We start from the raw sequence: 15,885 nt of genomic DNA, 5'->3' as shown, positions 1-15,885 counted from the left end.
ATCCCAACATCAGTCTAATTGTGCTTTATGGGGGATTTATATTAATATTCAAAAGAGAAAAAGGCCTACATACCTTTAGCTCCCACAGCACAGCTGCTTGTGGTAAATCATTGAACATATACCAATTAATCAAATGAATCCTATAGGGTTTAGGATAATGATTGCGCCAGAATACCAGAATGGTTGAGGTTGGAAGGGCCCACTGAAGGCCATTTAGTCCAATCCCTCTGATCAAGCAGGGTCACCTTGAGTCAGTTGCCTGGGACTACAACCAGGTGGCTTTCTACTATCTCCAAGGTGAGAGACTTGGGCAACCTCTCAGGCCAACCTGTACCAGTGCTCAGTCCCCCTCAGAGGAAGTGTTTCCTCATGATGTCTCTGTTTCAGTGTGTGCCCACTGCCTCTGATCTTGCACTGGGTGCCACTGGAAATGGCCAGGGTCTGTCTCTGCACTTTCCCTTCAGCTCTTTGTATACACTGAAGCCTGCTCCCTGAGGCTTCTTTTTTCCAGGCTGAAGAGCCCAGCTCTCTCAGCCTTTCATTGTTGAAGAGATGTTCCAGACCCTTTGTCATTTTTGTTGACCCTTGGCCCTTCTCTGTCCAACACGTTCATGTCTCTCTTGTACTCGGGAGTTCAGAGATGGACACAGCACTCCAGGTATGGCCTCACCAGGATTGAGAAGAGGAGAAAGATCACCTGTTTAAACCTGCTGTACTTACAGTATTTTATCCTCCAATGGCATCCTTAATGCAAAGTAGATATTGGGTGAGCTCGGCCCTGTACCACTTGGCAGTAGGTTACTTTGCATGGAAGGTATTTAGTACAGGTCAGTAAAAAATCGGCATCTTAAGGCCATTTTAACTTGTGGAAGAAGTTCTTCAAGAAAAAGCTTCAATTTAGGCAATCTCCCTTGCATTCATCTTCATGAAGCTACAACATGGCTTGTAGTTGTGGAAACCTCTCACATCAACCCTTCATCTTAAATTAATAACTGAAGGATGGAGATTATTGGGGTAAATTCATATTGCTCTTTGCAGTCCTGATATTCCTGATCTACCTCTGAGAAAAATCAGAACAGTTCAGTGCTTAAATGGTATACAGTCTGGGTATGAGAAGTGTTTGCTATCTTAAAGGTCAGTGCCTTAAGTCCTTCTCTCAAAAGTGCCATGCTGAACAGCATACTTCTGCAACCCCTGCACGACAATACCTGGTTTGACCACTTCTCTTTGTGGGTCTGGCAGACGAAATACATAGTACACATAAGATGCCAGGAGACAGTTCCTTCCATGCTGATCCTTGCTCAGCTCTTTGCTGTTGTGGAGACTATTCACTATTGCAACCACAGACTCAAAGGCAAACTGTGAGAAGTTGGCTGTGGAACAAAGACAAGAATTAGAGTCAGCACTGAAGGGTATAACATAATTAAGTGAGGACATTCTTTAAATCAACAACTAATCTTGCAAGATTCAATCCAGTCCTTAACAAATTTAGAGTTTTAGACAGCAATTGCTATGCCTGTCCAGACCCAAAGTCTACACAGGCCAATAAACACTCTTTAGCAGACCCATTGACTTTCAACCAAATCACTGGTATTCTGTTACTTTGCCCTATTAACATAAACCTGTTAATTAACATTAAAACTGTAATTAACATAAAACTGTTAATTACATTTCTAGCAGCTTTCACACATTTCCTATAAACTTTCTTCTTGCAGAATACTAAGACTCATTAGTCTCCAGCTGACAGAGAAATATAAGCTAGCAGGCTTTAGCACAAATAATGTAGTGGATGACAGATGTTGATTATCTGAATGAGATAGGATATTACCTACACCACTGTATGCAAATATGCCATTCTTCCAGCCTTAACATATGTTATGGGCAACTGGCATCTCAGTAAAACAAAAATCAGTGTTTACTATTATATTCTCTGGGTTTGTGCTCACTCAACTCTGTCTAAAGATCTTTGGGCAGAGGATATGATGCAGACAGCAGTGTCAGTTGTAGGATAATGATTTTGCTGGTGTTTTATTGCAAAACAACTCAATTGCAAACAAAGTTGAACCACAACCACTTTCTGACCTATATTTTCAGATAAGTAAATTACTACAGTTTAATGTACCTTCCAACCAGAGACTAAGAGTCTTAAATGCAGGGGGAAAGGAGAAAAGGCAGCAACTCCATTAAGCCTGATTAAATTGTGCAGTGAAACTCTGTCTTGAGCAGCACAACTCTTTCTGAAGTGTGCTACCCTAAATACTAAATTGAAGCCTGAATATTTCAGCAAGCATTTCCCCCACATATCTAGGTTGCTTGCAAAGCCTCTTGAAGACCGTGAACCAGTGAATACCTGTCTGGCCAGCTATGACCATAGGCTGTACAGCCAGCTGGAAAAGTTTATCTAGTACCAAATGCAAAAATAAGACAAGAGGTTCAAGGCGTGAAGAATTCAAGCAGATAATGCTGAGTTTCAATTCATGCTCCAGTGAAGCCTCTGTAATCTTCTGATCCATCACTCGAAAGGGGAATGTCACTTGGCTTTCCAGAGAATGGCACAAGGTGAAGAACTTCTCCAGATGGTTGTCCTGCAAACACAGTGCACTCACAGTTAACAAGTTGATATATTTCAGGCTAGCTCTACCTAAGAAAAGCCTGATCATACCACCTCATAGGATGAAAGGAAAGATTTTTGCCCTTCTGGTGTTCAGTAGTGGCCGCTCTGAGTGATCAACTTGTAAAGCAGCTGTCACAGTGCTTTGTTTGCTCCTATTCATATGGTTCAAATTCAGACTGTGGTGAGATCAGCTTACAGGCAGGAAAGTTATTGCCCTCACTAAACTGATCACTTCATTTAATGAAAAGACTATTCCTTCTATTTGATAAACTCTGTCACATCATAGTCCTTCTGCCACTCACACCTGAGTTCCAGCTACCTGCAAGCTATGTGCCATATGATTATGCCCTACTTACATTTAAAAAACATGCTGCAAAGGGGTGATGGACCTGCTTCAAACATAGGGCCTTCAGCTGTTAGGATATATTTACTAGGATTAACTAGAATAGGATAAGGGAAAAGCAGCAGAAACAAAACAAAGCTGACCTGCCTCAACCCAGCATCTCAGTAAGACGGGCAAAGATCCAATTTCCCATGGCATTTAAATGATGGGAATCATTGAGGTGTCACCCAGCGCTAAGCTCGTGTCCCCAAAGCACAGGGCATTGACGAGTGAGCTGCTTAACACATACCAGCCATATATAACCTGTCAATGGAGGCAGGGCAGAGCTATGTCTTTGGAGGTGTGGACACATTGTCTGAACTAGTCTTGAAGAACAGAAGATGCAGCCTGCAGAAACTGGCAGTGTGCCCTGCCAGCACCTTCCAATCACAGCCTGAACAGACCCCTGCTGAGCTGAGAGGACACCAGGCTCCCTATTGTTCCATGTGACTTGCTGCCAGGAGTGCTCATTTGTTCACTTCCACCAATAGATTGAATTTCACCAAAGGATTTCATTCACAGACGGCATCAGGTTATTTCCATAGCTCCTAATTTTTTTTTTTTAACTGTGCGGGCCAAAACACCTCAGTTTCATAAACCTGCTAAATTGGCCTGGACATCTGAATTTTCTTTGAAATGAAACTACAGCTGTGTGTTACTTCTGATGCATTACCTGGGTATGAACAGATGACACAGCTTGAACTTCAACAATGAAAACGCCCTTGTGTCCTTCAACCCACTTTATAGGGGGTGTCTGAGATGGAATTTTCTGTGACAAAAAAAAAAAAAAGGGAATCAACTTCCTTTTAATGCTCAAACAGAAAGTCTGTTTACATGAGGGTCTATAGAGTATTCCCACTATTCACTTCATTTTAGACATCCAAATTCAGTGCTATACAGAGGATGACAGCTAAGCATCTCTTTGTTCTCATAGACATTTGGACAGAAGCTGATGCACTGAACAGGGAAATTTAGACAATTTCAGCTGGATGTCTGGCACAGACCATGTAGATACACATCTTGTTACGGCTAAAATTTCCTGGTCAAAGCATTGCCAAAGGCATTCTGTGGCGATGTGGTGCAAATTTCCTTCATGCCATGTTTACTGAGAGCAGTTTTCTGCTCCAGTAATACCTGATTCCATTTCTACTCCCCTTCCCACAAAGTCACAGAAAAAAAACCAAACCAAATTATTCTGTGGAAGAAATCGAATTATTGCCTTGACACTCTCGAAGCAAATGTATTCCTGATTAGACAATTCACAAGAATTTTCTTGCATAGCTAACTTCTAAAAAACCAGCATAATTATATAAAATATTAACACCACTGACAATAACAACAACAACATTTTTCTTGACTTTCCTCTTCTAAAGAACAAAAAGGAGGCACTGCCTACCAGCAGACAGCAATGTTAGTTTGTGAAACACTTATACTGTTCTCCTACATTAAGAAAATACTATCTTTTAATAATTTTGTTTGTTACCTCAGGAGAGTGAATTGAATAGTGCAAAGGCAGTTTATCCAATGCAACAGGAAGACTATAATGTCCAGTTTGAAGACGATCATTTAATAGAATTGGCAGCCACTGAAACAAATGAAGAGAAAACACAGCAATATTCCTGATGATATATGATTAGACCCATTTATTTAATTTGCTAGATACAGTCAACAAAAAACAAATGAGATATTGACTTAGGCTTCTCTGGTCTAACCCATTCAACAGTAATTTCTTTGTATTTTAAATTCAAAGATAGCTGATAGCTACTGTAGAAAAATGTACAAAGCTACTTTACAAACCATCTGTTTTGAAGAAAACAAACACAGAGCTTCTCATGTGTGGCACACATTTTTCTAATAAATCCTATCAGAAGGATTTAGTGGAGTCCATGTTTTGATTTAAAAAATCATGTATCTTGAATACACCGATTCTTGGTATTGAAGCAAATCAACAACTAAAGTTTTGCTGGAATTAAATTGAATGTCTTCCTTGTGATCACCATACCAGACTGACATGTCATATCCCTGCACTGATATTTGGACATATTTATTATTTTATATAAATCTGAAAGAGGCTGGGCATTTGAATACCACAGGGCAGAAACATTTTGTAATAGGTGAACAGACACTTGAAAATTAAGTCCTCACCTATGTCAGATCTTGGTCGTGAACTAATTTATTTCTTAACACCCCCACTGACATTGGTGGGACTGTAACTGTCCATAAAATAAAGTCCATTTGAAAGGATTCTCAGTACTGTGGTTTAAAAACTCCAAAATCCAGCAAAGAAACAAACAAGCAAACAAGCAAAAAAGCAAAAATACACAAACACAACGTCCTCCCAAACTTCATAGCAAGAACAAATGGAAAGTACTTGTCTGGCTCCACATCCCAATTGCTGACCAGAGCTGTAGGATGATTTAAAATCTGAAAACGTCATCTTCAATACTTTCCTTTTAGATTAAATCTCAGCAGTAAAAAATACTGTTTGATAAAGAAATAGGTCAGAGAGACTACATCATGTAGTTTCTACATACTCTACATACAATACATGTATTTCTTAATCTAAGACATTCTAGTCTCAACATGAAGATAAAGAAGACAAGAGAATTATATTTTAGCTTTTAGAGTCTTTCTGGTTTTTAAATTTTTATGTGGATAAAAGACAATTTAGAGCAGAAATGAAGTGCCATGTAAAACCTAAATCAAACTATTACATTAGTTGTTACTCATGTATGAACATGGTAACAGTAATAATTGTACTTATGCATGGTTTAGGGGTTTTTTTGGCAATAAATAGGATGTAACAGAATGAGACTACATGCTATAAGGCATTGTTGTCACAAATATTTAGGTGCATATTTCAGTTGATTCAAGTGAATTCATTAAATTCAAAGACAGTTAAAACAGTAAAATTATACAATGGGGATGTAACACATCTCAGGTGGCATCTAGTTTTTATGAATCCACACTAAGATCTTCCACTCATTTCGATGTATTGCCATAACCAGAAAAGGAATAAATGACAAAATTCTTGACACGCAGAGAGTCTGCCTGGGATACACACAGACATGCACCCACACACACCCACTCTTATGTATCACACGGAACTTACTGAATATCCTATGAGGGTTTCAACAGACGCTCCTTGCTTTGGTTGGCAGCTGATGTGGTAGAATGTGAACAGTAGATGGTGTTTCTCTGTGAGTTTTGCTGGCAGCTTAATTTTCACTTCTTCATAAAAGTCAGGGGATCTGTTAAAAAGAAATGCCAAGCACGTTTCCAGCATAAGTGCAAGAATGAGCAAGAGGCAAATTTGCCGGCTGGCTTTTAGATGCTATGGTTATAAAACCAGATAAATTCTAAAACCAGAGCTGAATTAAACAAAGTATACATATATACACACACATTTTTATGAACCTGAAATATTTTTATGCATTATGAATCTGGAAGTTATATTTATGAACAATCTACTGCTTTGAATCAGAAGAAAAGAGACAGTATCAGCTGGACAGATTCAGCTTCCATCTATCCCTAGGTTTCAATCTCTGTTTTGGATTTTTGCATAAGTATTCTGCAAATCCTAAATCCCAAGTTCTTATTTATGAGAATGAGATTGTCCTTTCAGCTCTTTTGGCTCTATGAATTCATTGAAGTGAATGATCTTAAAAGTTGTGCTGCTTCCTGTTCCTGCTCCTGAGTCATCATAGTAGGAATATTCTCAACTACTAAAAACTTCAAACAGGAAAAGCAAAGGTCGCTTCTACAACAGCCACTTATGCAAATGAATGTAGCAATCCAAATTAGATATGATAAATTGCACAAAACATAAATGTTTAAAATGCCATTCCTTGATGAGCTATGCAGGGTACCAATTACATAGAGAGATCATGATTAACACTTAAGTCATATGAGTAGACAGCAACAACACTTACTTGTTATGATATGTGATAGCTGTGTATACTTCTTGGACAAATTCTGGACCTGAAGATTTCCCAAAAATTACCTACATTAAGAAGAACAAAAAATCAGGACTACAGCATTTATTTGTCATCATCTTGTGTAAACTTTAAGACAGTATCTAAAGATGTAAAATGACTCCTCAATGTTATCTTATCTTGTTGGCATAAATGTCTTATTACCAAGCGCCTTCCCCACACTCCATTCAGGGTAAAACACCAGGAAAATGGAGCAGACTTATTTCTAAGTCACTGACTACCTCACATCACATTCTTTAGTCATTAACTAAAAGCTTAGGAATCATACGAAAAAAGTTATGGTAAGCCACTTACATGATGTCACACTGCCTTTATCTAAGTGCTAAAAAGTCGAATAAAAAGTATTTTTAGGAGTTTTATTTTCCAGTTGTAACCTGCTCATTCAGGTTACAACTAAATCTCACCTTACCTTAGAGGTGCAAAGTCCCTTTAAAATCAATGAAAAAAAATAGGCATTTCTGGTGCTAGATTTGCTTTCCTATGACACATGTCTATGGTAAGGCCTTGAAATCAAATAATTTAAAGGGAGCCCTGGGTGATGAGCTTAGACAAGAATCTCTGCACTGTGCAAATCGTTATATACCTATTGAGAGGAAGATCACTTACAGTGGAGAGAGAAGACAGATGAACTGTGTCTGTCCTAACCATTTGTCAAAACCTAATCATAACAACAATGCAGTATTGTGCAAAAGAAGATGTTACATTCACATGGCAAAGCTCTAGCTCTGGAAGAAATGCAGCTTGGGAAACACTGCTAATGCTCTGATTTCAGATCCACAGGTTATGTGGAGCAAGGCTGTGAAGTATATACTAAACAATGTCAGCACACTGATAAGGGCTGGTTGGGTGATAGTCCTTGGCCCAACAGATTGTTGGACTGAAGTTTCCTCAATATAATATTTCCATTCATTGTTTTCCTTCTCCAACACACAAAATTACAGAAGATTTTTGTCTCAATGTCATTCTCAAGTAGCCAACAGCAATGTCTTGAAAATATAAAAAAAAATTGGGCTGAGGAAGGCATCTGGGTTAGAACACTTCACACTGAATCTCTGAAGCTTGGTAAAGCTGAATAGAGGATCTTACAGTGATCCTATGTTCAGGTTATTCAGAGATCCTGAATAACCTGAACATAGACAGGACTGTCTGCTCTGCTAGTAGTGTTCATGTATGCCCTATTACACAGTGTGTTTCAAACATGGAAAGCTCTACCTACACCACATAATTGTGCATCCATTCATGTTCAGGCAATGAAGATCCCAATTTTTACCTTCCAGCATAATACCTGAGCACTTGTGTAAACATAGTGCATACAGAGCAGTTACCCTGCAAAATAGACATCATTCTTAAAAGGTCTCTGAAGCTCTGTGAATTATACCCTTAGAAATTCCAGCATGATACTGATGGGATATTATGTCATTCTTCTCAAAACAGGGTAGGAAGATGTAGATAAGAGAGAGCAACATACCTCTGGTTCCACTAGAATTTCAAAAAAATCTTTTTTGTTGTGGGTAAGGAGTATTGCCCTGCTTTAGGATGAGAAGGAGCTTCTCAAGCTCTCTGTGTTAGGCTTTCTAAAGCCCCATTAGAAACTGAGGTGATGGGAAATAAATAATGGCTACTGTCTTCTGAGGTTTCTCAGGAATGCATGTAAACAAAAGCCTGCTACGAAATCTCAGCATTTATTACCGGCATTGCACAGGATGGGTCTTCACCACACATAAATTGGATCTTGATGGTAATGTTCCTTGCAGAAGCCAGTCGGTTAGCAAAATTCAGCCTCTGAGGGTAGACATATAGGAGATTTCTGGAAGAAAGATTAGGAAGAATTGGTAAATGAAAGCATTCCTGCTTGAAAATTAAGTGCACAAATTAGCATCTTGCTCATTCCTCTCCCTGTCCTTCAATTCCACCTACATAGCAAAAGATCTGTCAGAACGCAATTTCAGAAGTCCACAAATAAAAGATAATTTCTTGGTGTGACACATAGAACATCTTATGTTTAAGGTTTCACCTACACTAAGCTATGTTGTGTTACAAACAAACTATTATCTTTGCTTGATGTAATGGAAAGCAGGAATCTCTTGAGAAAGCAGTTCCTTTCTCAGATGTGATCAGATATTGGAAGGGGGAAAGAATTACTCAGAGGTGATAAAAACAAGGAAATCAACAACTGAAGTTCATACATTATAGCAAAAAAGAAGTTATCTATTTCTAGATTACACAAACCAAAAAGCAGTATCAATGAACCTGAATAAATACAAATAAGAAAATTTGAAACAATAATTCTTTAAGCTATCTCTTATTAGTAATGAATATGAATGATTGAAAATATAGCATACTTTGCTGTTTACTAACTTCCGTACATGAACGTATCACTAAACATAAAAAACACCTTTAATTTCTGTAGGGAATTTGACAGCATAGGTGATTTTCTGATGTATAATTCCAATAGAAGAGTAAAAAAATTTATTGATTTTTCTCTGGTGAAATTTATGGCAAATCTGAGATTTCAGGTAGGCATGGATTATACAGATATTCTGGAATCACGATTATGTCTATTTGCTGTCTTGTTTTCCCAGTCTGATAAAGGTTTCTCACTGTTTGTCCTCTGAGTGTAAGGATTAAGACTAGTGTTGGAGGAAGCACGCTAGCTTTCAGTGAGAAGCAATGAGGACTACTCATGAACTTTCATGATTTCTTTTCTTCTCTGGCAGTCAGAAGCTGCACACAGAACTGCCCTCTCCTTATAACAGATCTCTCCTCAGTACCACCGCCAGCTGAAAAAGTCAAGCAGCCTTGGAGAATATTGTCATTAAGTCAGACAGTCCATCTTCCATTTACTGTATCCCAAGACCAGGAAAACTGTGGTTTACTCTTCTGATTTCCATGTGTTCCAACATGACAGTACCGTTCAATTGCACAGTCCAATCTACTCTTTTCAACCAACATGCGCTACGTGGCACATGGCATACCTTAGTAAAAGAAATTGCTTTAATTTGCCTTTCCCTTCATTCTGAATGGTACTTCTGCCTGTCACACTAGTGCACTCTTCCTTACTACCTTATGTACAAGTTTTGCTTTGCTAAATTCTCTCCCAGATCATGTTAAGGAAAGCTAAGTGAAAGAGCGAAATATATCGGTAACCTCTACTGAATAATACTTGGGGGACTGACATACTAAATGAAGGATATTGTCAACACTACATCTGCCAGAAGTGAAGAAATACATGTAGGGAAGGGTGAATAATACAGCCATTGCTTCATTAATCTGCAGACTAGGACAAGATGTCACAAATCTATATAATGTACCTGAGCACTGGATTTTACTTTTAGAAGTGACTTGAGATGAAAGATATGTAAAAACACAGAGAGCTCTCTGCTGACTACACAACCGATGAAGCATTATTCCAGCAAGTACTGGACTGAAAAGCCAAAGCTTGTGCCATTTATGCTGAAGCAGTTTTAGGGATCTTGCTTACAAGTGTATTAAACCCACCAGCACCGAGGAAGAACAGAGGCAAATGCTGACTCTGGATATCCTGCAGAGATGAAAGTGATGGCTGACATCTAAAGCAGGAAGGTGCGATGATGATCAAAAGATGTTCCCTCACACAGGTATATATTGTTGCTGACCACTGCCTTAGCGCTACTGCCTGCACTCCATCCATATACAAAAGCCTGAGGGGAAGCAATGACAAGGAGCATTTTCACATGGCAGTTAGCAGGGGCATTGGGGCAGCAAATACTGCTGTCTTTTAAATAACTGGACAAGTAGGATGCACATAAGGATGTGGTGGGCTCCAGAAGGCAATGCATCTCCCCCAAGGTTCTGCATTGAGCAGAACTATTATATCAACATGTCATAGCAAATACTTCTGGTCAATGTGATCAAATTTCTCCCCTCACTCTCCCTTCAGAAAGTGCAGCACTCTGCCTCCAGATACAGTCAGATGTGCTTAAAAAACAAAACAGCTATTCAAGAGACAGCGTGAGTCCACAAAAGCCATGGCAGAACACCCAGTGTCACTGAGAATACAGTCCCAAAGGCCAGCAGAGTGCTGGGTGAGGCACAGATGCCAACAGCTTCTCTGGATCAGAGAATTACCCAGAAGAGTGATAAGAGACTGTTTTGGAATCAGTTACCTGCTGGGAAAGCTAAGGGTTCCCCTGACTTGGCACAGGACACCACATGGCAATTCTCATACAAATTTGCTGACCTTCCTACATGTTCATGGGGCTTAGCAGTGACTTGCCCATCACTTCCCATGGGCAAAGCAACACAGACCTATCCTCTGTGAAAATAAAATCTATTCAGAGTTTCAAGTCTGTGGCCATTCTTGTTTAGTGTTTGTAAACACTGCTTGTGCATATGTGCACATAAAAGAATCCTTCTGTTTGCTAGATTACGCCTCGTGTGACGTGTCAGCAAGTGCACCTCAAACTTCTTATGAATATTAGGCATCTTCACTGATGACTGCGGTGAGAATTCCATACCGAGCAAAACTCAACATATGTGCAAGTAGTCCCTACTGATACAAACCAGGAATGCTCTGTAGGTGAGGAGTGATGGATGAGTTAACATTGACATTTAAAACTTATGGTACTAGACACAAAAGCTGATGCACTCATTAGTAACAATTTTCAATATTTGTTGATTCTTTCACAATTTTGGTGGGGAGTCTTCAGGAAAAAAATGGTTAAAAATTAAAAAGCACCTCACAAATGCTTAACCAAACATGGAAACCCATTCTAGTCAGCCATTGACTAGGAAAATAGAACAGTGACAGAACTTCAACAAGAGGATGTGTATGAGTCATAAATTCCGTATTTTAGGATGGGTAATTTGGAAAATAGTTTGAACGATTTTTCTCACGTTGCTAAAATTTTGAATCATCTGAGGAGGTGGTGGACAGATGTAAAACTAGACCAAAGGGCCCTTAGAAGACTCACAAGTAGTAGACATGCTCTCTCTGGATTTCACAGGCAGAGAGGCAGAGAGGAGTAAACAGCGCTGTGAGAGCAATAACAGGAGTGAGACACTGTTATTCATCAATAACCTTTCCTCACCCCAAACTAGTCAAGGATGGGGTAGAATAATTATCACCAAAGCATAGGCATCCAGCTCTCACACCACAGACTACAGCAAGTCTGAGAACATTGCTAAGTGGTTTGCAATTAAATGAAATGAAACCACAAAGAAAAGGGGTTTTTTTCCCTTCCTTCAAAAATCCCCTAAGCGTTAAGTACTACCCCTATCACAGACAGGACTTCCTGTGCCTGGTTAAGCTGAGTTACTGCTGAAGATATGTGACAAATCCCTCTTCCTCAGCACCAACATTTCATAGTGGCAGTAAACAGCATAATTTTCATTTATATTTAATGAGAAAATAAAATGACAAACAAACTTTAAATTATATGATTTTTCCTATTAAAAATAGAGGGGTATGAAAGAAATAAATCTTGGAATGTTTTGACAATTTCAGGGAAATATTTTTATTAAAGAAATGTAAGTACACAACAAAAAGAAGTGCTCAATTTCACAGTGCACAAAGAAAGTGGGCTGGCTGATCTCTCTGGCATAAATCAGAAATGGCATCATTTAAAATAATGGCATTACACCAGTAAAAAAAAAGCTTGCAAGACCTGAGTTCAAAGACATAACAGAAGGCTCCACTTTTCCTTTCACAAAGGACAAATCTATTAAAAAAAACAACCAAAAAACCCCTCAAAAAACCCTAAACAAACCAAAAAAAAAAAAAAAAAACCCCAAACCAAAACAAAAAAATCAACAATTCATTCCTCTGAAATACCTTTGACAACCTCTCTCCCCAGTGTCTACATGTATAGCACTGGTGAAAAAAAAAATTGTTTGCAGACTTATATCCAAAAACCAGAAAACATTAAATCACCTTTAAGGCCCTAGCAAGCCATGACGCACATCTATGACTAAATGCTATCAAATTGCTCAAGTAAGACAGGATGATTCTACTTTCCAGATTAGAAGAAAGGGAATAAAATAACATGAAACACTTTGGCTCTATTACTCCTTAGGGGTTAGTTTAATCTCAGACTCAAAATGGTATTCACCGTGTGGAAAACTAAGTAATGAGAATTACATGACGTTGAATTAAGCAAAGAGTCATAGGGCTCCATGGAGGGATCTGGGCAGGCTGGATCATGGACCAAGGCCAGTGGTGTGAGGTTCAGCAAAGCCCAGTACCAGGTTCTGCCCTTGGGTCACAGCAACCCCAGGCAGTGCCACAGGCTGGGGCAGAGTGGCTGCAAAGCTGCCCACAGGGAAAGGAGCTGGGGGTGCTGGTGACAGCAGCTGAACGTGAGCCAGCAGTGCCCAGGTGGGCAAGAGGGCCAATGGCATCCTGGCCTGTGCCAGCAACAGTGTGGCCAGCAGGAGCAGGGCAGGGATTGTCCCCCTGTACTCAGCACTGGTGAGGCCACACCTCAAATCCTGTGTGTATTTCTGAGCCACTCACTTCAAGAAGGATACGGAAGTGCATACGTACATCACATATGTATGTCAGCCATGTCATTACCATTGATTCACTAATTAATGTAAAGATTAATGAAGGCAACTATTCTTTATAGATGTTGTCTTCATTATTTCAATTTAGACTGAACAAATCCTACTTTGTCATGTTGCCATGACTTTTACTTAGGGTGAAAATCAAAATAGAGATTTAAAAGAAAAGGTTAAGCATGTAAGGTGTGAACTCTTGCTGAAAGAGTGTGACTGTTGAATGATAGCAAGCATTTCCTCTCATGTGGATGTATGTATTCAATACAGACACCCTGGCAACGGAAGGATAGTGTGGAGACACCCAAATTTGCTTTAGGAGAAGCACAAATTAATTATTGGCATGGTGGCTTTTATACTCATTATGTCTGGTTGCAGAAGTGAGAATCTGATGAGAACCAAAGGGAGAATATTCTGTGCAGACTCAACTGTTGTTACAGCTCAGAAATACAGTAGTTGCTAATGGTTTTTGTTAAAAGCAGACCTTTAGACACTGTGAGACTGCACATTGGAATTGACACTTACTGGGGCCAGACAACGAGTAGAAAAGTTAAAATTCTGTCTTATTTTTTCATTAAACTAAAAAAAGGCATCTTGGCTCACATTCATTTACATTTCCACTTTCAATTCTATAAAAACTACTTTCCCTATAGAAACGTCTGCATTAAAGTTCTACCACCATCCAGTTTTATCTTTGATACACAGAGAAGACAGAAGTACCATAACTCTCTGCATTTTAGTGTGTGAGGGTGCTGTGAGCTGCCCTCGGGAGGTTGAATACCACTGAATTGTGGCAGGAGTAACTCCTCCACAACTTCTAATGAGGTTATAGCCAAACCAGCTTACTTATTTCCTGCTGACACCACATTGCAAGTTGTTATTTTAAGATAAGTTTTGCCACTTCCTCTTTTGTGCTTTCCTTTAAAGTTGAGACACAAATCCAGGTGTCACCAACAGCCAAACAGATCTCTAGTTTACTGTGAAGGTGGATTATCTCCCTGTAATAAATTAGTTTGCCATGGTGCAATTCTGACTTGTACAGAACTATGTCTCGTCCTTCTCTCCTCCTGGGTTGGGTCAGGTGAGCAGATGGGAGAGCTGGCTCTGCTAATTTCCACTGCAAGAAATTAGTAAGCTTTACACCGGTTTATTCTGTGACTTCATTCTTTGATTCCTTATTGTAGCCACATTTTTGCCACTAATACAATACAGTATCTAGCTACTGTTTTAGGGATCAGAAATCCCCCTTAGAATAGCATAATCTACTATTATTGTTAGAAGCTCCCTTGTCTTGACTAACACAATGGTCTGATGAAAGTAATTATTTCAAGTTATTTCAGTATCTATAATACTGCAAATACGCCCCATCAGAATTACTGTTAGCTATTACTATAACACCACTCACTAACAATGAAATACTGCACAAACATCTTGAAACATATTCTTCTGCTGTTAATTTCCTATAGGACACTCAGATGTTCCAGATTATTAAGAAATAAATTATTGGAATTGCTCACTTGCATGCTACTGAGTACTGTGATCACTTTGAAACAATCATAACAGAACAGAGTTAAAGAAATTAAATTACATAGTGTAGAGTGCTCATTCATAGTTTAAAAGTTCATAGAGCAACACATTATTTCCTCAGATACTCAGATGACTCAAATTAACAATAGAAACAACTGAGCATTAAAATTTACCAGAAGTGATAAACTATAATAAAATCTAAAGAAAAAAGCCCAAACTAACACATAGGAGAATAGATAGATAGATGATAGATAGATAGATAGATAGATAGATAGATAGATAGACAGATAGATAGATAGATAGATGCCAAATCAATGACAATTGTTTAAGTTTTTTTAAAATGTTATAGAAAATTTATCAAAAGACAACACAATTAGATTAGTAAACACACTATGGAATATCGTGCAGGTATTTTATCTTGCAATGGCTAGGAAGATTAAATCATCAGCCTAACACATTGTCTTTAGCCTTCTTAAAAAATATTTTTAGTTTCTATTTCTGAAAAAAAATCTGAATCACATTTTTCAGAAAAGTGCTAAAAATATGTTATTTCTTACCTATAAATGGTGTGGGGAACATACACTTCTCTAACTGGGAATTCCAAAATCTCTTTGTGAGGGCGATTACGGTTTTCTGAAAATGACTTCACTGGGAGTAGTTCTGGTGTCAGACAGTAACCAATGTTTTCTGGAGCTGGGGAAATCTCCACTTTAAGTGTTCCTTTAAAATCAAATCACAAAATCTTAACAAAAATATAAAAAATGATCAGTCTATAATAAAAGAAAAATTAAAACAATATGTAAGGTTACATAGCAACAGTGCAAAAAAAGAAC

At 38.6% G+C, this 15,885-nt stretch overlaps 1 protein-coding gene across 1 annotated transcript in view; it reads right to left on the bottom strand.

The window, feature by feature from the left end:
* DOCK8 (dedicator of cytokinesis 8) overlaps nucleotides 1-15,885 on the bottom strand; it is a gene marked incomplete at its 5' end in the record, with an annotated part of 88,169 nt that overhangs the window by 35,783 nt on the left and 36,501 nt on the right. The window contains 8 exons of the mRNA XM_084224704.1: nucleotides 1,209-1,373; nucleotides 2,351-2,585; nucleotides 3,670-3,765; nucleotides 4,480-4,581; nucleotides 6,109-6,247; nucleotides 6,929-6,999; nucleotides 8,681-8,798; nucleotides 15,610-15,772. Of these exons, the coding sequence (XP_084080830.1) occupies nucleotides 1,209-1,373; nucleotides 2,351-2,585; nucleotides 3,670-3,765; nucleotides 4,480-4,581; nucleotides 6,109-6,247; nucleotides 6,929-6,999; nucleotides 8,681-8,798; nucleotides 15,610-15,772 (1,089 nt within the window). The remainder of the gene's footprint in view (nucleotides 1-1,208; nucleotides 1,374-2,350; nucleotides 2,586-3,669; nucleotides 3,766-4,479; nucleotides 4,582-6,108; nucleotides 6,248-6,928; nucleotides 7,000-8,680; nucleotides 8,799-15,609; nucleotides 15,773-15,885) is intronic.

The sequence above is a fragment of the Fringilla coelebs genome (genome assembly GCF_963513975.1).
Source record: "Fringilla coelebs genome assembly, chromosome: Z".
In the NCBI taxonomy this organism is placed as follows: domain Eukaryota; kingdom Metazoa; phylum Chordata; class Aves; order Passeriformes; family Fringillidae; genus Fringilla; species Fringilla coelebs.
The sequence above is the reverse complement of the archived record's forward strand: the minus strand, read 5'-3'. Positions and strand labels throughout refer to the sequence as shown.